At 44.0% G+C, this 24,626-nt stretch overlaps 1 protein-coding gene across 1 annotated transcript; it reads left to right on the top strand.

Moving 5' to 3' along the window:
• Nucleotides 1-21,838: 21,838 nt before the first annotated feature.
• On the top strand, nucleotides 21,839-22,969 carry LOC110932743 (PKS-NRPS hybrid synthetase CHGG_01239-like). Its single transcript, XM_022176000.1, has 2 exons — nucleotides 21,839-21,862; nucleotides 22,028-22,969. The coding sequence occupies exons 1-2, from the start codon at nucleotides 21,839-21,841 to the stop codon at nucleotides 22,967-22,969; spliced, it is 966 nt and encodes a 321-aa protein (XP_022031692.1).
• Nucleotides 22,970-24,626: the final 1,657 nt, after the last annotated feature.

Raw genomic sequence — 24,626 nt, 5'->3', positions numbered from 1 at the left:
ACAGCCGAAGTAGAAGATATTTGGCGAAGAGATGGTGAAGGTCTGGAGGACTTCATCACGCGTTTTAACAAAGAGTGTCTGGAAATAGGCGGCGTCAGTGAGCAACTCATGCGCTGTCACTTCAAAAAGGCTATACGCTGCGATAGTCTCATTAGAACCATCACAGGCAAAGATGGAATGCCAAAGGAGTGGGATAAACTAATGGAAGCCGCAAAAATCGTCGCGCAAACTGAGGAGTCCCTCGCTGGTGGAAAGGGCTACTACCCAGAAGATCGATTCTCAAGAGGAAGTACGCGCGATAACAACAACAAGCGTAACAAATATAAGAGTCATGACTGGAAATCTGAGAGACCAAGAGGCCGTGACGACAGGCCGCGCTACAGAGAAGATGCGCGAGAAACGATTGACCGAATCGGTTACAAGAAGGCGGTCAGAGACGACAATCGTGACAAACACTGGAGTCCGCTCACAAAAACTCCAAAGGAGGTATTGATGACGGAGAATGTCGATTTCAAGGCACCCAGACCAATGACAAACAAGAAAGGGCAAGACCCCAACTTGTACTGCGATTTTCACAAAGATTCAGGGCACCTGACCGACGACTGTTATAGCTTGCGCCAAGAAATCGAGAGAGCGCTCAAAAGCGGTAAGCTAAGCCATTTAGTGAAGAATGTACGCAAGGAAACCCGTCAACTCCAGCGCCACGATGAAGGGAACCACAAAAAGGTCCGACGACTAGAAACTCACATGGTCAATGGACCCAGGTATAGCGCGAAAGAGAAAGGCAAACGCCCTTATGAACCTTCTTGGCAAGAGCAGCAAGTTATATTTCCGGTAGTGCGCGGCGGACCTCGCGCCACACGTCCCGTGGTCATTACCGGCATAATCGGGCATTATGAAACTGACTACATATTCATAGACCCGGGAAGTACTGCCGACATCATTTACGAACAGTGTTTCAATCAGTTGGATGAAGAGGATAAAGCGCGACTCGAACCTGTCGATTATCCTTTGTCTGGATTTTGCAACGAGATGGTTTTTCCTCTCGGACAGATCAGTTTCCCCGTCACGCTCTCTGACGGGAAACACTCAAGAACAACAAATGTGAACTTCATGGTAATGCCAGTGAAATCGAGGCATGATGTGCTTATTGGTAGGGAAACACAAGGCGAGCTAAACATGGTGACTTCAACGCCTCATTCGGCGATAGGTTTCCCAACCAAGACAGGAGTAGCAATCATATATGCCAAGAAAGAAGTAATGTCAACTGAAGAGCTGCGCCCAACAAAGGCGGCAAAGGTCTCCACGACCGAGCCAGAGAAATGGGTTTTAAACCGAAAATACCCTGAGCAGACTGTGACAATTGGCCACGCCATTTCGTCAGACATCAGAACACGTCTAAAGCAACTGCTGTTTCGAAACATGGATATATTTGCCTGGACACCGGCAGACATGACCGGTGTTCCGCGCAACATCACCGAGCATTGCTTAAACACGTACCCATCTGTCGAGCCAAAGGTCCAAAGAAGGCGCAGCCTAGGGGCAGACAAGACAAAAGCAATGAACGAGCAGGTATGTGAGCTGCTTAAAGCCGGGATCTTGCGAGAGGTAAGATATCAGAGTTGGGTGGCGAACCCTGTGATGGTCGAAAAATCAAACGGCGGATGGCGCATGTGCGTAGACTACACTGATCTCAACAAGGCGTGCCCAAAGGATTGTTATTCCTTGCCTGAGATCGATAAAAAAATAGATTCTCTCGCGCCATACCGATGGAAGTGCTTTTTGGATTGCTACAAACGATACCATCAAGTGCAGATGAAGCTAGAAGATGAAGACAAGACAGCGTTCAGAACAGATCTTGGAATCTTCTGCTACACAAAGATGCCTTTTGGCCTGAAGAATGCATGCGCGACATATCAACGCTTGATGGACAAGACCTTTGCAGGTGACATCGGAAAGCATATTGAGGTTTATATGATGATCTAGTGGTTAAAAGTCCCGAGGAGGACCAAATGTTGAAAGACATCGAGAAAACGTTCAACTCATTGCGCAGCGTAAATATGAAGCTAAATCCAGCCAAGTGTTCCTTTGGCATGGAAGAAGGGAAGTTTCTAGGCTTCATTGTCACAAACGGCGGTTTCAAGGTGAATCCAGAGAAAGTACAAGCTATTGAGCGAATGCCCTCACCGCGAAACATCAAAGAGATGCAACGACTGGCCGGCCGACTGGCCGCGCTTAATCGTTTTCTCTCCAATCACGCCGCAAAATCGTATCCCTTCATCAGCACATTGCGCAACTGCGTAAAGAAGCAAGAGTTCAAGTGGACACCGGAGGCAGAAACAGCTTTTCAACAAATGAAAGCATGTCTGATTGAACTGCCCACCCTAACGGCGCCATTTGAAAAAGAGCCCCTTGTGCTGTACTTGTCCTCCTCGGATAAGGCAGTAGGGTCAGTATTGTTGGTAGACAGGAACGGAGTGCAAACCCCGATCTATTACGTCAGCAGGGTACTCACAGACCCAGAAACAAGATATTCCACAATGGAAAAGCTGGTTCTTGCGCTACTACACGCCTCTCGAAGGCTGCGCCGATACTTCACAGGGCATGTGATAACTGTGTTGACAAACTTCCACATTGGCACTATACTACAGAAGCCTGAGACATCAGGAAGGTTGGCTAAGTGGGCCATCGAACTGGGAGGCCATAACATCTTGTATAGGCCACGCCCAGCCATCAAGGGTCAAGTCTTAGCCGACTTCATCACAGAAGTGCCGGCTGATAAAATCAAGGAATGCGAGATGATAGAGACTCCCAAGGAAAATACAACAGAGGAGACTTGGATGCTTTACACCGACGGGGCATCAAATGAAGATGGCGCGGGAGCAGGTTTACGCCTAGTGAGCCCAGAAAAGCATGAGTTTACTTACGCCATTAAGCTAGACTTCAAAAACACCAACAATGAAGCTGAGTATGAAGCTTTCCTGGCAGGCTTACGCCTCGCCATCAAGATGGGAGCAAAAAACTTGCGCGCACATGTTGACTCACTCCTGATAGCCAGTCAAGTAAATGGCATATACGACGCGAAGGGAGAAGTCATGGCTCTATATCTGGAACAAGCGAAAGAATTGCTCCAACAATTCGAAACTCACAAGGTTATACATATCAATCGCTCAGAAAACAAGCCTGCCGATGCCTTGAGCAAGCTTGCCTCGACTTCCTTTCAACATCTCGCCAAGGATGTAAGGATAGAGGTACTCAAGAATCCATCGGTATTACTGCGACAAGTGAACGTGATCGAAACAGGGCAACCATCGTGGATGACCCCAATCATCCAATACTTGCAAGAAGGGGTGCTCCCTGAAAACAAAGCGGAAGCAAGGAAGATCCAAAACAAAGCCCTACAATACGAAATGAACGGCGGTATTTTGTACCGAAAATCCTTCCTAGGGCCACTGCTACGCTGTGTGGACCCTCAGGATGCGAATTACCTGATAAGGGAGATCCACGAGGGGATCTGCGGCATTCACTCCGGACCACGGATGGTTGTCGCGAAGATCATGAGCGCCGGTTACTACTGGCCTGGTATGCATGTCGACGCAATGAAGGAGATCCGCAAATGTGACTCTTGCCAGAGGCATTCTCCAAAAACACTGCGCCCTAAAAATGATCTTATCCCTGTATCCACCGCATGGCCCTTTCAGCAATGGGGAATTGACATGGTGGGACCCTTCCCGGATGCTCCCGGCGCCGTAAAGTTTATCATAGTGGCTGTCGACTACTTCACCAAATGGGTAGAGGCCAAAGCCCTTGCATCCACCACAGCTATGATTGTGCGCAAGTTCATCTGGGAGCACATCATATGCAGATTTGGCCTTCCGCTCAAGATCGTAACTGACAACGGCACCAACTTCGCATCAGACGATCTCAAGAAGTGGATGAAGGAAATGAACATTGAACACACTTTCACATCCGTTGCGCACCCCAAGGCAACGGACAAGTAGAAAGCTTGAACAAATGCATCGTGGAGGGAATAAAGGCCAGATTGGGAACAAGGCGACGAGGATGGGTTGATGAGCTCCCAAGCATTTTATGGGCTCACCGAACCATGCCAAAGACGAGTACCGGCGAAACCCCCTTTAGCCTGGTATATGGCTCAGAGGCGGTTATCCCGGCGGAGATCGGCCTACCCTCACCTCGTATGACAGCGGTCAACTCAGTTGATGTGACAACTCGAACTTTAGACTCGCTTTGATGTAACGTTACGTGCTTTTACGACACTTTGAGTTAACAAATGTATGATGTTACGTGCTATGTAAACCGGATTTTTATAATTATGTGACTACGTGTGCTAATATGTGCTATTTGGTTTAACGAGAGTGCATATGCTATGTGAATTAAATAATAACCCAACCGAATACAAACCATTCGGCCCATACCCCTACACACCCGACTCGAAACCATGTGGGGTTTCGGCCCACATCTCCCGCACACGCATATATACACCCACATATCATAGGGTTTTAGTTTTTTTTACAACTTTTGCAACCAAGAGCACACACATACTCTCTCTCGATCGGAACTCAAGGCAGCCGACCCTCTCAAGTTTCGAAGTTTCTTGTAATCGGATCATCCCTCGTGCACACCCTAGAATCGGTTAGTGTTTATGGTTGGTTGTTTATACATGATGGAAATGTTTGATGATGTTTAGTTCATGATAATCTAGGGCTATTGTATGTGATTGATGATGTTCATGTAATCGGTTCATGTATAGATCTGATAGTGTTGTTATAGCTTAAACGGATTGATAATCATATTAACAGAAGTAATCACACATAGGCTAGGGTGCATGCTAGTTAGAATCGGCTGGTTTGATAACCCGATTGCATGTTTGTTTGATTTAATTGCTATTGTTCTTGATGATAATAGGAAACTGTTTGAATGCGGTTGAAATTGGAATTAAAACTGATTTGATCTGTTTCTCCGAATTGCTGATTATGTTTGCTGAAATCACGGTGTTAATTGATTGAGATTAAGGAAATCAGTTACATACTCGGTTACGACACATGATTGCGAGTCGGGAGCATAGTTGCGAGTCAGGTTGCGACTCGTAACCAAGCCAGCACAAGTCGAGACCATGGTTGCGAGTCCAGTTGCGACTCGTAACCGGACCATGACGAACCGAGATCTCCATTGCGACTCGTAACCAGCTGTTGCGACTCGTAATCTCCGGTTGCGACTCGAGATCTCCGTTGCGACTCGAGACCATCATTTACACGCACACTGTTTTGGGCCTACGTTGTCACGGGCCCAACCTTATGACTGTTATGTTATTGGACTTGTTTACATAGTTGCTAATTGGACTGCCTATGTTGATTGGGCCGGATACTTGGCTAATTGTTTACTGTTATACCGAGCTGTTATTGAAATACGTGTACTTTGCCATGATCCACACGTGTTAGTAACCTACGTGCTATATACGAACCTAACTTGCATAGTAACCATGATAGGGCGTGGTTGATTCCTTACTTGTATACTTGAGCATTATACTGTCTGCCGAGCAAACCCAGGTGAGTTCACACTCCTACTAAGGCATGGGATTCCCGGGTCGTGGGAATGGGATAAAGGTTACAATTGACTAAGAACGTACATGTGCTTTCCTAGACTATCACCTACCATGATCCTCGGATGTCAGGACGGTTCCGTAGGTTAGGATAACACCTACGTGGTCATATGCCAATTACTGCCTCGGATGTCAGGCACGCACGTAAAACCTACGTGTACGCATTACTTCTATCCTCGGTACAAAGGATACGTACGTGAAACCCACGTACACCCCCGCGTCTCCTATCCTCGGTTGTGAAGGATACGTACGTAAGACCTACGTACACCCCATACGCGCTACTGTTCTCGGAAGAAGAACAGGGATGATACGAGTAGTTGATACGAATAGTCTAGTGGTCACTTAACATGGGAAGCCCCCACCTATATAACTTACTATCGGCCCAGTAGAGCCACCCTGTACTTACTGTTACGTACTTACTTACTGTGAACTCGCTCAACTAGTTTGTTGATCATTCTGTTACATGCCTTGCAGATCGTTAGGTACTTGGAGCTTGCACAAAGAGGAGCCGGTCGTTGTGGACAAGGATCGTAATACCTTATTGAACACTTATGACATTTCAGTATATTTAATTTGGGTTTATAACAATGCTTCCGCTACTCAAAACGATGCTTGGTTTTAAAACATCGGTCATGTCATGATAACCTATTCTAATGACTTTTATTATTATTTAATGCTATGTTTGATATGATTGATGGCTTGATCCTGGTCACGTCACGCTCCCAAGCGGTGGTACTCCGCGGGTGGATTTTGGGGGTGTGACAGATTGGTATCAGAGCCATTGGTTATAGAGAACTTGGTTTTAATATGGGAAAACGTTTTTTATTAAAACCGGACTATAACCAGAACAGTGCTCTCAACGATCCACAACGACGCTTCGCTCCACGTGCAAGACTCGACATCTTAGGTAATAAGGTTTATGTTTATTGCCTGTTTGCTAGAACTGCTTAGAACTTTGCTCGTGGTATGCTTAGACTACAATGCTCACTATTTGCTATTGCTTAAGAACCCTTACGTGCTTACACTTTTCTGTCATCGCACTATTCGCGAACTTTTCTCACCTATTTCGCCTTTGGCATGAAGATCAATGGCTGGAAGAATTAACATGACACAAGCCCAGTTAGAGGCTCTTGTTCAAGCCCAGGTTGCTGCGGCAGTTGCAGCAGCTCAAGCAGGTCAACACGCGCAGCAGCCTGTCTGCACTTTCAAGAACTTCATGGACTGTCGTCCAAACTCTTTCAGCGGCACAGAAGGAGCGGTTGGACTCCTCCACTGGTTCGAGAAGCTAGAATCGGTATTCGAGATGTGCGAGTGCCCTGAGGCTCGCAAGGTCAAGTTTGCTACTGGCACCTTGGAAGGAATCGCGCTAACCTGGTGGAACGCGCAGGTGCAGATTCTTGGGTTGGCAGCTGCTAACGCCACCCCATGGAACGATTTTAAGGAACTCATCAAGCGTGAGTATTGCACGCGTGAAGATATTCACAAGCTAGAAGACGAGCTGTACAATCTGAAAATGGTTGGGTCAGAGATCGAAGCGTATACTAAACGGTCGAACGAGCTGGCCGTTCTGTGTCCAACTATGGTGGACCCTCCATACAAGCGCATTGAGTTGTATCTCAAGGGATTGGCGCCAGAAATTCAGAGCCACGTGACGTCGGCTAACCTCGAAAACATCCAGGAAATCCAACGCCTCGCTCATCGCATCACCGATCAGGCAGTGGAACAGAATAAACTGCCTAAGCGTGTCAGCGCTACTACTACAGTCACTCCTTCAGCTACTCCCGTTACCCTCAGTGACAACAAGAGGAAATGGGAGGGGGATTCAAGCAAAGCATCCGTTTCGGTTCAGTCCCAGAATCAGCAGCGAAAGACTGACAACTATCAAAGCCCTAACCAGCAGTCGTCAGGAAGCCACAGGCAGGGTGGATATCGCGGAAATCTTCCAAAGTGCAACAACTGCAACAAGCACCACAACGGCCAGTGTAACAAGGGTCGTTGTCAAAGATGCCTCAAGATGGGTCACGAGGCCAAAGACTGTAGAAGCCTTCGTCCTGCGAACCAAAATCAGCAGCAGCCTCACGCTCAGCCTAACCAACAACAGGGCAACAAGGGATGCTACAATTGTGGTGCTGAAGGCCACATCAAGAGACACTGCCCACAGCTCAACAGGAACCAGAACAACAACAACAACAATCAGGGCAATGGCAACAACAACAATGGGGGAAACAACAACGGCAACGAGGCAAGGGGCCGTGCATTCGTACTAGGTCGTGGCGACGCAGTGAACGATCCCAACGTTGTTATGGGTAAGTTTCTCCTCGACAATATTTACGTTACTGTTTTGTTTGATTCGGGTGCGGATACAAGCTTTATGTCTGTGAAAATGTGTCAACTGCTAAAACGTGCACCAACACTTTTACCCACCAAACATGTAGTAGAGTTAGCTAACGGTAAAAGTCTAGAAGCCACGCACGTAGTTCAGGGTTGTAACCTTATCCTAGCTGGTCAAGCCTTCTCAATTGACCTCACTCCCATAGTTTTGGGAAGTTTCGACGTCGTGATTGGGATGGATTGGTTATCCCAACACCAGGCAGAAATCTTATGCAGTGAGAAGATCATTCGTATTCCACGTTCGGGTCAGGAACCTCTTGAGGTTCAAGGCGACAAGAGTGGTGCAGTGGTTGGCATCATCTCATTCTTGAAGGCTCAGAAGTGCTTACGTAAAGGTCACACAGCCATTTTGGCTCTTGTTTCAGACGCGTCAGCAAAGGAAAAGAAATTGGAAGATATACCAGTCGTACGTGACTTCCCTCAGGTGTTTCCTGAAGATTTACCTGGCTTACCGCCTCATCGTCAGGTCGAATTTCAGATCGAGCTCGCTCCAGGAGCAGCACCCATAGCTCGCGCACCATATCGTCTAGCTCCATCAGAATTGGAAGAATTGTCAAGGCAGCTACAAGAGCTCTTGGAAAAGGGCTTCATTCGTCCAAGCTCTTCGCCTTGGGGAGCTCCAGTACTTTTCGTGAAAAAGAAAGACGGTACGTTCAGGATGTGCATCGACTACCGTGAACTCAACAAGGTGACGGTGAAGAACCGTTATCCTCTTCCACGCATAGACGACTTATTCGACCAGTTGCAAGGGTCGTGTTACTATTCCAAGATCGACCTACGGTCAGGATATCATCAACTGAGAGTCCGCGAGGAGGATGTCTCTAAGACAACATTCAGAACTCGCTATGGTCACTACGAGTTCTTGGTTATGCCGTTCGGACTTACGAACGCGCCTGCTGTATTTATGGATCTTATGAACAGGGTGTGTAAACCCTACCTCGACAAGTTCGTCATTGTATTCATCGACGACATTCTGATTTACTCCAAGAGTCAGAAGGAACACGAGCAGCATCTTCGTCTGATATTGGAACTCCTTCGAAAGGAACAGTTGTACGCCAAGCTTTCTAAATGCGACTTCTGGCTTCGTGAAGTCCACTTCTTAGGCCACGTGGTAAACAAGGATGGGATTCACGTCGATCCATCCAAGGTAGATTCGATCAGAAACTGGCCTGCACCGCGTACACCGACAGAAATACGCCAATTCTTGGGTTTGGCAGGATACTACAGACGATTTATTAAAGACTTTTCAAAGATCGCGCAACCACTTACGCTACTGACACAGAAGGGTGTCACCTACCGTTGGGGCAACACGCAAGAAACTGCTTTTCAGTATCTGAAGGATAGGCTCTGCAGCGCACCTATTCTTTCATTGCCAGAGGGCACAGATGACTTCGTGGTATACTGTGATACATCAATACAGGGTCTGGGTTGTGTATTGATGCAACGTGATAAAGTGATAGCCTACGCTTCTCGGCAACTCAAGGTTCACGAATGGAACTACACGACGCACGATCTAGAGCTGGGAGCTGTTGTTTTCGCGCTTAAGATATGGCGACACTACCTGTACGGTACCAGGTGCACGATTTACACCGATCACAGGAGTCTCGAGCATATCCTTAAGCAGAAGGATTTGAACATGCGTCAACGACGATGGGTCGAGTTACTCAACGACTACGAATGCGCCATCAAGTACCACCCAGGCAAAGCCAATGTTGTGGCTGACGCCCTCAGTCGGAAAGACACTCTACCACGGCGCGTGCGAGCGCTACAGCTTACGATTCAGTCTAGCCTTCCTGCACAGATACGAAATGTTCAGATAGAAGCATTGAAGCCCGAAAACGTCAAGGCTGAAGCCTTACGCGGTTCACGACAGCAAATGGAACAGAAGGCAGACGGCGCCTACTATGTAACGGGCCGGATTTGGGTCCCTCTCTATGGCGGTTTACGCGAACTTGTAATGGATGAAGCTCACAAGTCTCGCTACTCAGTACATCCAGGGTCAGATAAAATGTACCACGACATCAGCACTACTTATTGGTGGCCTAGCATGAAGGCTCACATCGCTACGTACGTTGGAAAATGCTTGACCTGTGCGAGAGTCAAGGTTGAATATCAGAAACCAGCTGGTCTACTTCAGCAGCCTAAGATACCGCAATGGAAATGGGAAGAAATTTCCATGGATTTTGTTACAGGCTTACCTAGATCTCAGCGTGGGAACGATACAATATGGGTCATAGTTGATCGACTCACCAAGTCTGCACACTTCCTACCGATTAAGGAAACGGACAAGTTCTCCACTCTCGCAGACGTCTATCTTAAAGAAGTTGTTTCGAGGCACGGAGTGCCCACCTCCATTATTTCGGATCGTGATGCACGATTCACGTTAGAGCTTTGGCAAGCAATGCATAAATCTTTCGGCTCACGATTAGACATGAGCACAGCATATCATCCTCAGACGGATGGGCAGTCTGAGCGAACGATTCAAACTCTTGAAGACATGCTTCGGGCATGCGTTATCGATTTCGGCAACGGATGGGAAAAACACCTCCCTTTGGTGGAGTTCTCGTATAATAACAGTTACCATACCAGCATTCAAGCCGCTCCATTCGAGGCATTGTACGGGCGTAAATGCCGGTCACCTCTCTGTTGGGCAGAGGTGGGGGATAGTCAAATTACGGGTCCAGAGATTGTAGTGGACGCCACAGAAAAGATTGCACAGATACGGCAACGCATGGCGGCAGCACGCGACCGTCAGAAAGCCTACGCGGACAAGCGTAGAAAGCCTTTGGAATTTGAGGTCGGAGACCGGGTTTTATTGAAAGTTTCACCCTTGAAGGGTGTGGTACGTTTTGGCAAACGGGGCAAACTGAATCCGCGGTACGTCAGACCATTCGAAATCTTAGAAAAGATTGGCAAGGTAGCCTACAAGTTGAACCTACCAGCTGAACTCGGAGCAGTTCACAATGTCTTTCACGTATCGAATTTAAAGAAGTGCTTATCAGACGAAAACCTCATCATTCCTTTTAAGGAACTCACTATCGACGAGCGGTTGCAGTTCGTCGAGGAACCAGTGGAAATCACGGACCGGGATGTGAAGGTCCTCAAAAGCAAGAGAATCCCTCTTGTTCGAGTTCGTTGGAACTCCAAACGTGGCCCAGAGTACACCTGGGAACGCGAAAACAGAATGACAGAAAAGTACCCCCAGTTATTTGAAACCAATGCAACCACTACTGAGGCTGAAGCTACTACTTCGGAATTTCGGGACGAAATTCCAGATCAACGGGGGGAGGATGTGACACCCCAGGAAAATCAGTGAACAGTACAGTTTACCTAGCTTCCTCAGTGAGTGCATACCAAATTTCGGGACGAAATTTCCAATTAGTTGGGGATAATGTGACAACTCGAACTTTAGACTCGCTTTGATGTAACGTTACGTGCTTTTACGACACTTTGAGTTAACAAATGTATGATGTTACGTGCTATGTAAACCGGATTTTTATAATTATGTGACTACGTGTGCTAATATGTGCTATTTGGTTTAACGAGAGTGCATATGCTATGTGAATTAAATAATAACCCAACCGAATACAAACCATTCGGCCCATACCCCTACACACCCGACTCGAAACCATGTGGGGTTTCAGCCCACATCTCCCGCACACGCATATATACACCCACATATCATAGGGTTTTAGTTTTTTTTACAACTTTTGCAACCAAGAGCACACACATACTCTCTCTCGATCGGAACTCAAGGCAGCCGACCCTCTCAAGTTTCGAAGTTTCTTGTAATCGGATCATCCCTCGTGCACACCCTAGAATCGGTTAGTGTTTATGGTTGGTTGTTTATACATGATGGAAATGTTTGATGATGTTTAGTTCATGATAATCTAGGGCTATTGTATGTGATTGATGATGTTCATGTAATCGGTTCATGTATAGATCTGATAGTGTTGTTATAGCTTAAACGGATTGATAATCATATTAACAGAAGTAATCACACATAGGCTAGGGTGCATGCTAGTTAGAATCGGCTGGTTTGATAACCCGATTGCATGTTTGTTTGATTTAATTGCTATTGTTCTTGATGATAATAGGAAACTGTTTGAATGCGGTTGAAATTGGAATTAAAACTGATTTGATCTGTTTCTCCGAATTGCTGATTATGTTTGCTGAAATCACGGTGTTAATTGATTGAGATTAAGGAAATCAGTTACATACTCGGTTACGACACATGATTGCGAGTCGGGAGCATAGTTGCGAGTCAGGTTGCGACTCGTAACCAAGCCAGCACAAGTCGAGACCATGGTTGCGAGTCCAGTTGCGACTCGTAACCGGACCATGACGAACCGAGATCTCCATTGCGACTCGTAACCAGCTGTTGCGACTCGTAATCTCCGGTTGCGACTCGAGATCTCCGTTGCGACTCGAGACCATCATTTACACGCACACTGTTTTGGGCCTACGTTGTCACGGGCCCAACCTTATGACTGTTATGTTATTGGACTTGTTTACATAGTTGCTAATTGGACTGCCTATGTTGATTGGGCCGGATACTTGGCTAATTGTTTACTGTTATACCGAGCTGTTATTGAAATACGTGTACTTTGCCATGATCCACACGTGTTAGTAACCTACGTGCTATATACGAACCTAACTTGCATAGTAACCATGATAGGGCGTGGTTGATTCCTTACTTGTATACTTGAGCATTATACTGTCTGCCGAGCAAACCCAGGTGAGTTCACACTCCTACTAAGGCATGGGATTCCCGGGTCGTGGGAATGGGATAAAGGTTACAATTGACTAAGAACGTACATGTGCTTTCCTAGACTATCACCTACCATGATCCTCGGATGTCAGGACGGTTCCGTAGGTTAGGATAACACCTACGTGGTCATATGCCAATTACTGCCTCGGATGTCAGGCACGCACGTAAAACCTACGTGTACGCATTACTTCTATCCTCGGTACAAAGGATACGTACGTGAAACCCACGTACACCCCCGCGTCTCCTATCCTCGGTTGTGAAGGATACGTACGTAAGACCTACGTACACCCCATACGCGCTACTGTTCTCGGAAGAAGAACAGGGATGATACGAGTAGTTGATACGAATAGTCTAGTGGTCACTTAACATGGGAAGCCCCCACCTATATAACTTACTATCGGCCCAGTAGAGCCACCCTGTACTTACTGTTACGTACTTACTTACTGTGAACTCGCTCAACTAGTTTGTTGATCATTCTGTTACATGCCTTGCAGATCGTTAGGTACTTGGAGCTTGCACAAAGAGGAGCCGGTCGTTGTGGACAAGGATCGTAATACCTTATTGAACACTTATGACATTTCAGTATATTTAATTTGGGTTTATAACAATGCTTCCGCTACTCAAAACGATGCTTGGTTTTAAAACATCGGTCATGTCATGATAACCTATTCTAATGACTTTTATTATTATTTAATGCTATGTTTGATATGATTGATGGCTTGATCCTGGTCACGTCACGCTCCCAAGCGGTGGTACTCCGCGGGTGGATTTTGGGGGTGTGACAGTTGACAATGAAGCAGAAAGGCGCCTGGACTTGGACCTGTTAGAAGAAAGGCGCGAACTCGCGCGAATCAAAGAGGCCAAGTACAAAACCCAGCTGGAAAGGTACTACAACACAAAGGTCCGCATTTGTACCTTCACCCCAGGGGAATACGTCTTTCGCGACAATGAAGCGTCAAATGCGGAACGTCCAGGGAAGTTGGCACCTAAATGGGAAGGCCCATATCTGATACATGAGGTCTTGGGCAAAGGGGCCTACAAGTTACGCACCCTAGATGGCCACATCTTACCAAGGACATGGAATGCGCAGCAACTGCGCAAATGTTATATGTAATCTATTCCGGCCTTGCGCCCCATTTTAATTCCCTACGTCGGCTATAAGCCACTAGCAATTATGTACGAAGGCCTGCGCGCCCACTTTTGACTTAATGAACGCATACGACATGTTTTTCTATTACATTTTTTCGTTACAAATGCATGCTAAACTTCTGATTAGCGCGAAAACACTCCAGCATCTCAGAGTTTGTTCAAATCGCCTCCAAGGTCCTCCGCAAACAAAGCGCGAGACCGGGCGGTAACCTTTATATAAAGGACACTTCCATTTATTCGAGCTAATTTAACCCAAGTTTTATAGCAATGCAATAATTGCAACGGAAAAAACGAAAATCTTTCATATCATTTAAAACTTGCGCAACAGCGCAACATTGTACATTCAACTACCAAAAGAAAATTACAAGAGGTATAAAAGCCTATCAACAGCCTACCCTATTCAATATGACGGTCACCATCATCAACGCCATCATCATCGCCGTCATCATCGCCATCATCATCATTGCCATCACCATCGCCATCGCCACCATCATCACCAGCTGGCTCTTCATCGGATAACTCGACAGTAACTGGTGGATCGAGGACCGCTTTAAGGCGCTGGCACCAGTCGTCTTTCTTCAAGGATTCCACAACCAGGTCCATGATAGGCAAGAAAAGGTTGTCATACGAGTTTTCAGCTTGTGCAAGCGCAGCATCAGCACGATCAGTCACCGAGCAATGGCTTACATCAAATTCTTGCCCTAGTATCTGCTCAACGTGACTGGCACATTCGAAGTAACCACCTCGGTGACCCACCACACGCGCCGCATCCGTAAGACCAGCAACGGCGCAATCTAGCTCACCAGCATTCAAGATGGAGTTGGCAACCTTCAATAAAAGAAAAGCGTTAAAGATAACCCTTAACAAGATAGAAGCATAAAAAGTACTCACCAGCACTACTCCACGAGTGCGCATCCATTCAGCTTCTGAGACAAGCGTATCGACGATGCCTTGAGCCTCGGAGTAGTTGGTTTGGGCTACATTTAGCGCAGCAGTGCTAACAGCACGCGCCTCATCAGCTGTAGCTGTAGCAGCCTTAACCCTCTCAGCTTCCAGGTCGATCTCCAACGACTCGCATCTGTCAATTTGCTCGTTTAAGCGACGTTTGAGCTCCGCAATCTCAGCGTCCTTGGCATGGAGATCTCTGTCCTTGCTGGACAGCTGTAGTTTGGCCTCAGACAATTCAACCTGAAGGCCGACAAAACAACTTAGGCCGATTTGTTAACAACACAGCAAGAATAAAGGAAAACAAATAAACTAACCTCCACCTGCTGTTTGGCAGCCTTCTCTCCCTGCGCCTCCTCTACCTTCGAGGTCAAGTCAGCAACTTTAGCCTCAAGATCAACTATCTTCTGTCGAGCCGCATAGGCGCGCTCGTTGTCTTGGGCACAAATACGTTTAACCTCGGCCTTCTCCTTGGCCAGTTGCTCCTCAACATTGTGGAGTTTCTTTTGCAAGCCCTCACGGCCCCATGCTTCAGCCTTCTTATCAGCTTCAAATTTGGCTCTCTCCTCACCAAGAGCAGCTTTGGACTTTTCAAACTCAGCAATACGCTTTAACGAGCGCTCACGATAAGCCTCCCAATCGGCGTGCTCTCTAACCATCGTTCGCCATTCACGGACTATCTGGTGGTTGGCAGCACGAGCGTTGGCCTCTCCAAGTATAAAGGTGCGATATAACATTTCATGGGGTTTCGCCCTTTGCCGGTTAACTTCTGCAGGGGTAAACGAATTCAAGAACCACTCGCGGCAAGGGGCAAATTCATGAAATGTATCTTTCTGCTTTAAGCTCCAAGGGGCTTGGTGAGGAGCATCGCCGCGTTCTTCTTCATTACAAGTTTTATAATAGATATCGCCGACGGTATCCTTCGCCCCGATCACGTTCGGGTTAAAACCCCCTGCACCACCAGAGCTCGCGCTGCTTGAAGCATGTCGACCCGCACCCTTAGAAGTAATGACAGGAGCGGAGTGGGTAGGGTTTGTAACCTCAGGCCCTTGAACATTAACAGGCCGCTCCATAGCCTTCTTTTTTTCTAACTCCTCCAGGGCCCTCTTCTTCGCCGCTTCGGCCACCCTCTCCTCCTCCGCCTTCCTTTTCCTCTCCTCCTCTTTCTTTTTCTCCTCCTCCTCCTTCCTCTTCCTCTCTTCTTCATCCTTCCTCTTCTTCTCGGCAACCCTCTTCTTCTCTTCCTCTCTCTTCCGACCCTCCTCCACCTTTCACTGCGCCTCAGCAGCCTTCGCGGCATCCTGAGCAGCAGTGTCAGTGGACTTGATGGTAATCTTGGGCCTCTTCGCCGCAGCCTCACTGAACGTGACACCCTTCTCAGGGGTCTTCTTGATTTCTGAAAAAATAAAGCAAGTGCATTTAAGCAAAGAGAAAAGTATTAAGAAGAGAAGCGAAGAACATACCAGGAGAAAATTTGTATAACGAGCGCAGCTTGCTCGTTTTCCCAACCGCGGGAATCACAACAGATGTAGGGGCGGAAGCCACACCAGTCGTGGCTTCGCTTCTACCCCTCTTCCGCCCAATAAGCTGGGCACCAGCATCTTCTTCTTCAGCTTCGTCATCTTCAGGAAAAGATGGAGTCGCGCCAGCTTCAGGGTTACGAGAACCCGCGCTCCCAGAGCTTTTCGACCCACCAGCACCAGTTTTTCCCTTAGCTACACGTGACAAGCCTTCAAATGAGTCACTGATGATCACATAATCATCTAAGTCATGTTGACGAAGGCGAAGAGTACCTTTGACAGCAGCAGTTGTCGCGCGACTAGGGCCAGTGCCCTTGCTGGTCACTTCAGGCTCCACCTTCTTCTTCTTCTTCACAGGTTTCTTTTTCTTCTCCTCAGGGTCAATCCCTAGGTCGCGCAACACACCTGCAAAGATTTTAGACCAGGAACTTAGCTCTCCGCTGGAAGAACCTACTGACTCCTCGCTGGAAAGATAGAGAGTCTCCTTCCCAGGAAGAGTCACAGAGCGCAAAGGACGAGGTTTAGGGTATTGCGCACCTTCAGTAGCGGTGGGCGGCGAAGCGAAGGCATCAGCAGCTGGAAACATGAAATTGCCTTTAATCTGGTCATACCAGCTTTCCTCGTCATCGCGCAATGGGCGAACGCCCATGGAGCCACCAAATGTCGAGAAGGCAGCTTGATAGAGTTGCGCTTCTAAACATGCACTTAAGTAAGTTAGTAGCAATTAAAGCAGATTAACTGAAAAAACAACAAAGAGGAAACTAACCTTGATCGCCGATCTTCAAAACCGGAACCTCCCTGCTGCTAGGTGACCACTGGTCACTCATCTTAGCAGCAACCAACACATTTTCCCCAAACACCCGATTTGGGGTTGGGGTTAGCTGCTGGTACCACCAAGCAGTTTTTGGAATGGGAAGATCTTCCTTCAGTATGGCCTCGGTCCAGTCCCTAAAAGGCATGGCAACCGGCAAAACCTCTTCCCTGATAAAGAAGAACTTAGGTTTCCAGTCATGGAAACTCTTCGGTGGGTTCAGTAAAATCTTCTTCGCCGCACCACGGCTCGCAAAAGAAAAGAACCCCATTGTCCTCTGCAACTGGTAGAAAGCACGAAACTTATCTACAGATGGCTCAATGCCATGAGAATGGCACAAGAACTCGAAGTGCCTTACCCTCACCATCCTGGGTGGGCTCATCTGCGATATATGAAAGTTGTAGTGATGAAGGATACTGCCCATAAAGTTGGTCGCCGGCAGTCGGAAATTGCCCTGAAGGAAGCAGTCTTCGTATAAAGTGATGTAACCGGGTGGTGCATCAGCCGCGGTCTGGCCCTGAGCCGGATACCGGGCATCCCACTCCGGTGGGAATCGGAAACTACGAACGATTTGTTCGAAGAGACCTAAGTCCCATTTAAGGACAGGAACTGGTCCTTCCTCAATAACAGCAACCTCCTGATGTTCTTCACTCATCTTTTCAGAAAGATCTGGAAAAAACTCGAAGAAAAGTTTGAAGATTTGAAGATATGAAGAACACTTTGAAGATTCAAAGAGTTCTGAGAGGAAAGTAGAGAAGAAACGAAGAGAAGTGAGAATCTCTCACCTTCTCTTCGGATATATATACCCATCGCATTTAATGCGATGGGTAACCGTGCCGCGTTCGCCGCTAGGCTAACCAACAGGAGGTTGCCACGTCAAGCGGAAAACCAGGGGTGACGGTTACCACGCGCGCGTGGGCCTCACTCTCCTGACATGAAGTGCAACCGCCGCAGGCGGCATGATGACACCCGTGCCAGGGGTCAACTCAAACGTCGCTCTCAGCGACTTATCTCACCAACCCGTCAGAAGTTCAAATTTCGAAGTTTCCCGCCATAAAAGTTGCAAGTAACTTCATGCAGAAGTTACGTGAACCGCGCCAGCTACATATCACCTCCAATAAACCCGCGCGCCTGATCAGACAAACGGCAATCCCTAAAGACCTGCATTGGTACTTGCGCAATTGAAAACAACATTTTCCACATGCGCCACACCAATCAGGATCAAAAGAACATTTCCCCTATTACACTTATTTCTCCTAATTTTATTAAGTCCAGAGCTCCAACCACTTGCGTTGCGCATGGTGCAGCACTGGACTGGGGGGACTTGAAGGGGTATGGTCCCAAAAAGTCGCGCAAACCTCCGCCCAGGTTGCGCGCGGAACCATAATCCTTATTTCAGAAAACTTATTAACAGTATCCACGCGCGACTTACACGCGTTGTAGTTTGTCCCGCGCGAGGCAAGGCTCACAAGAGGCCCAGATATCAGCACTTAGCATAAAACAATGGAACAAATGAGCATGCTAACCCCTCGCGGGTTAGTTTATTGTCCAACAAGAGCCACTCAGTAGGGAAGCGCACAGCTACCTACAGTGGTACATAAGGTACAAGTGGCAGTAAAAGGAGTCAATGAGCGTCTAGCAGGCTCTGGTCAATCGTGCGCCACGATCGCCTGACGAGAAGTACACAAGGACGCCTACGTGGCACCAATCAGAGGACGGGGACAACTGTCCCACGATCTCCACTTGTCTGCTGATGACAGAAGGACAACAAGGCCGACAACAATGACACGTGGCTCCAATCAAGGTGCGCCAGCACCGACGAGCGTCTAGAAGCCACTAAGCGGTCGACGCCAGTGAGACAAAGAGCATATCCGTTTTGTTGTCCGCTTCTGGCCCAAGGCCCATCAGCCCATAACCCCTTACACCTCTCCGGCTATAAATAGAGACCTCATCACACAGGTTAAACATTCTATTCCCTCAGCTCTCACTCTTTACACTTAATTACTCTCAAAGCAGTCGCTTATTCTCACGCCGGAGCCTGGTTAAGAGAGAAACCCCCACATTCCCCTCTTAACGAGTAACGGTGTTCTGTTTTGCAGGATTGATACCAAGTCGGAGCTCAAATATCCTTAAGAAGATTAACCATCATGAAAGGAACATAAACCAATCTAATTAACTCCCTAATTAGATCACTGTTTCTTCACTAGGGGTCTGCATGGGCGATGTGGGAACACCATCATGGTAAGGCTTCACATCTTTTAAAAAGCACAAGAAAGGGGGATAATACTCCATAAATTTATGGTGAATTGACTTATTACTCATTATTTGTAATTGATTGGTTTCATCACTATTTAGCTTCTTATTCATTTCCATTAATTATATTCATATATCTGTTGCAGGCCATTTTACTTTGGGGTATGTGAATGACAAGTGGAGTTTTGAGAAGATGATCAGATTGAATTAACAACTTTACTTGGATTACTTTGTTATTTTGAAGTTGGAAATATATGTCAAAGTACAACATAAGATATTTATTACATTTATGTTATTGTGCTGGTGTAATTGAGATACTATTCCATATTAATAAAAATTTTAGTATATCAAACAATGATGTTGTAGAGTTGCCTTTGACTATAATCAAGGTTGCATTTGTTTTACTCTATATATAATAATGGTTGCATTTGAGTGTAAAAAAGGTTGCATTTTGGTATAGAAAAGGTTGCATTTGAGGTGGCAAAAGTTGCATTAGAGATAGCAAAGGTTACATTTGAGTGCTAGAAAAGTTGTACTAAAAGTAAACAAAGTTGCAATAGGATATAAAAAAGGTTGCATCATGAAAAGGTTGCATTTGAATAGTAAATGCAACTCTTTAAAAAAAGGTTGCACTATCTAACAAAAAGGTTGCATTAGGTCTAATGTAACTTTACCTAATGCAACCCTTGATAAAAGGTTGCATTAGGCATAATGCAACCTTTTTAACACCTAATGCAACATTTTATGAGGGTTGCATTAGCTTCATTTTCTTGTAGTGTATATACAAGTGACCGTCGTAGCGAGTGGAACGACGAGGATGTGTTCAAAATGGCATTGGAAAAGTATAAGGAAAAGAATGGTTCCAACTTTCCTCACGTTCGCGCGTGGATGGTTGTAAAAGACGAACCAAAATATAGCCCTATTCCTAACGAGATGGCGATGGCGAAACGCCAAAAAACATCGGAAACGGGTAGTTTAAGCGCCGGTGGATCGGACGCGAGGTGTCATATAAACTTAAATGATGACGCCGACTATGACGAAGACGAGTATAACGTACGTGAACCGGAGCGTCCACCGGGCCGAGACAAAACAAATTAGGAGCGGGCCAAGGGAAAAGAAAAGGAAAAGGTGGACCCGCACATGGTTGAGTTTATGGAACACCTAAAAATGTACAACGACGTCACGGCCCAAAAAACGAAGGCGAAGGAGCGGGGCATCGAAGAAAAAAGTCGTGCATCGGAAGAAAAGTTAAAAGAGAAGGTCCGATTGGCGAATGAGAAAATCTGAATTTCCGATGAAAAAATTCGGCTCAAGGAATGGGAAATAATGACGATGAATGTCGAGGACGAACCCGAGCCGAAACGTTCGATGTGGAAAAAATTACAACACGACATCATGAAAAAACATCAAGTTATTTAACTCTATGTTTATTTTTATTAAGTCTTTGTTTTTTTTTTTAAGTTTATGTTTTTTTTTATATTTATGTAATGTGGGTTTAATATTAATGAAAATATTTTGTTAGTATATTTCTTAAATGTAAAAAAAAATAGAATACTAAAAAAAATAAAAAAAAACATAAAAAGTGGTAGAGGACTATGACTAGGACCATCCTACCATGCCCTCTAGTTTTGGAGGATGGACCATCTTAGAGAGGAATGTGACGTGGCGCCTACGTGGCGGATCATCCTCCAAGGATGGTCCAACACCATACCTTGTAGTCTCATAACAAAAGTATAGCAAATCATATGTTAGGTTCTTTACGAGTATGTCAGACATATTATGATTAGGGTATATGAGTATTATTAAATATGATAAAGAAATATATTTAATAATCAACATCGGTTTTAGCAACATAGTTCCAAAAGGGTGATACTATACACACCCTCCCTATTTACTAATTACACCCCCTATAGAAACATCACATCCATCAATCCATCCATCCCATCCTTTGCTTTTTGTTTTTAGTCTTTTTGTTGTCTTTTTATTATATTTTAGTGTCTTTTTGTTATTATTATTATTATTTACTATTAGTAATGAATTATTATTATTATTATTATTATTATTATTATTATTATTATTATTATTATTAAAATTAAAAAAAAAACCGTGTTAAATGATCATATTATTGGTGCCTCATATTATTGGTGCCTCAAATTATTGATATGCATTCATGTATAGTCGTACACCTTTAAATCTTTCTTACATTGTTATATAAAAAAATTATGCTATTAGTTTCACTTACTTCTTTTTTGATGTAGGATTCACAGCCAGTTCCCCCACCTGTGAAAACTAAGGAGGAGATCCTACTTTTCTTTAAGCTTTATGACCCTTTAAAAGAGGAGCTTCGGTAGTAGCCTTCACTCTCTACAGTTAAAGAGATGTCTGGATTTTCAACAGATCAGGTATAGTTTTTAATTCCCATGTTTCAAGTTTCAACTTAGTTATATAATCTAGCTAGGTTAAGGGTCTTGTTTTAGTTTAAATGAGTTTGTTTGGATAATATATATTTTGTAACTACTTAAGCTTGTTCACCTAATATTTTGTAACTAATATTAGTTCACTTTTAGGTGTTCAAGTCTCGTGAAGAGTTGATGGAATGGGTTAGAAACACCGGACGTAGTCTTGGCTACGCTATTGTGACTAAAAGATCGAAAGCTAAAAATGGCTACGTGTCTAAAGTTGTACTTATGTGTGATCGTGGTGGTGTGTATAAATCAGATAAAGATTCAAGTAGAGAGACCGGCACTAGAAAGATAAATTGCCTGTTTGAAATGGTAGGGAAATTTTCAAAAAAGAATGGTTCTTGGACGTTAAAAGTAAAACCTGGTGAGCATAATCATCCACCCGGAGAATATATGGAGGGACACCCAATCCTCAAACGATTGACACCTAATGAACACCAATTGGTGGCAGAGTTGACGGGGAAGGGTGTGTTCCCAAAAGATATTTTAGGTGTTATGAAGGAGCGTGATGAAAATAATGTCTCTACAATTAAAAACATATATAACGCACGTGATAAAATTCGAGCAACGGATCATAAAGGGAAATCTTTGATGGATGTGCTAATGTCTCATTTAAATGATAAAGGGTATACTTTTGAAATTTCTACCAATAGAGTTTCAAACATGTTGGAAGACTTATTCTTTGTTCCTAAAATCTCATACAAGTACTTCCTTGATTTTCCACATGTGTTGCTTATGGATGTCACATACAATACGAACAAGTATAAATTGCCTTTTCTTGAAATTGTTGGTGTAACTTCTACCAACAAGACAATCTCCATAGCTTTTGCAGTTATGCGTAAAGAAACAGAGGAGAAATATCTTTGGGCATTAAACTGTTTAAAATCAACTCTAGATGAGAAGAGCATGCAACAACCACATGTTATAGTTACGGACAGGGAGTTAGCTCTGATGAATGCATGCGAGAAAGTTTTTCCGAATGCTACCCGATTACTTTGTAGGTGGCACGTTTCTCAAAGTATATTTAGAAAAAAGAAACAAATTTAATGTGATCGTTCATTTTTTCTCTCAAGAAAAAAGAAACAGTTCTACTTGTTTTTCGCTTTGGAGAGGCCCTCACGAGTTCCCAGAAAAAAAATAATTACAATTGCACACGTGAATGGTAACCATTTTATAATGGTAGAATTGCAAGGAGAGTATCCAATTGCCAGCACAAACAACCTATGGAAATTAATGAGAGAAAATGATGCAGTTAGCTGGGAGAATATAATTTGGTAATTTGAATCACGTCAAAATATCAAAAACATCACATCCATCAATCATTTGGTTTTTGAATCACATCCATCAATCACGTCAAAAGTACTTATTTTTATATAGCTTTTGTTGCAGCTATAAATATAATTTGATAAATTATAACAATAAAAACTAATAATAAATACTATATCATTACTACTACTAATAATAATAAATATAATAATAATAAATATAATAATAATAATAATAATAACTAATTAAATAATAAACAAATACTAAATAACCAATAATTAAATAAATGAATAAAAAAAGACAACAAAAAGACAAAACAGGCTAAAAACAAAAACCAAATGATTGATGGATGTGATGTTTTTGATGGGGGTGTAATTAGTAAATAGGAGGGGTGGGAATAGAATCAGCCTTCCAAAATTCTTGTGCTGACCCAACCATCAACACCAATAAATCAAATCCAACCGACATAAATTAATTGCTGCATTATGACGCTACCAAACTTTGAACAGACCTATACTATATAATAAAAGAAACCAATGGGAGTACACATAACATTCATTGAAGCCATCTATTTTTATAGATAATTGATATCAATTAAAAGATAATTATAAAATTAAATTTAATATAAATTTAAACAATTCGTATAGGAGATAATATAATAATTTAAAATATTTATCAGATTTCAAAATTATTTATCCAGAAACTAACAAAAGATGTACGCTAAATATAAATTAATATAATGTAAATGATTATTTATTTTATTAAACTAAAGTAGTTAAGGGTAGAACCTGTTTCAAAAATGTTTATAAGGGGTAAACAAGAATATTAATCAATGTTTATTGGTTTTATACTTTTATTTTCATGTTCAATTCTCAACTCAAATACGGTAGTCACTATGTTTACGTGGCATTTATAAGAACCATCACCGCAATCACCCCATCCATCGTATATCGAGTATATCCGTTAGTTTTTTAAAGATATAAATTTTTATTAGGTTCATTCAACCCGTGTAATAAACAAGGTTTTTTAAAGATATAACATTTTTATTTTTTACTATACAAAATTACATTTATGCAACTTGTGTATTACACGAGGTTTTTAAAAAATATAACTTTTTTTTATTATGTAGTATATAAAATTAGATTTATTCAATTCATATAATACACATGGTTTATAAAGATATAATTTTTTAATGTTTGGTATATAAAATTACATGTGGTCAACCCGTATAACACATGAGATTCTTAAAAATGTAACTTTTTTCATTATTTAATATATAAAATTAAATTTATTCAACCCGTAAAATACGTAACTTTTTTTATTATTTAATATATATTTATTCAACCCATATAATAAACGAGATTTTTAAATATATATTGTTTTATTATTTGGTATATAAAATTACATTTATTCAACCTGTGTAATAAACGAGATTTTT

The sequence above is a fragment of the Helianthus annuus genome, chromosome 3 (assembly GCF_002127325.2).
Source record: "Helianthus annuus cultivar XRQ/B chromosome 3, HanXRQr2.0-SUNRISE, whole genome shotgun sequence".
Classification (NCBI taxonomy): Eukaryota; Viridiplantae; Streptophyta; class Magnoliopsida; order Asterales; family Asteraceae; genus Helianthus; species Helianthus annuus.
This window is presented reverse-complemented; position numbering and strand designations above follow the sequence as displayed.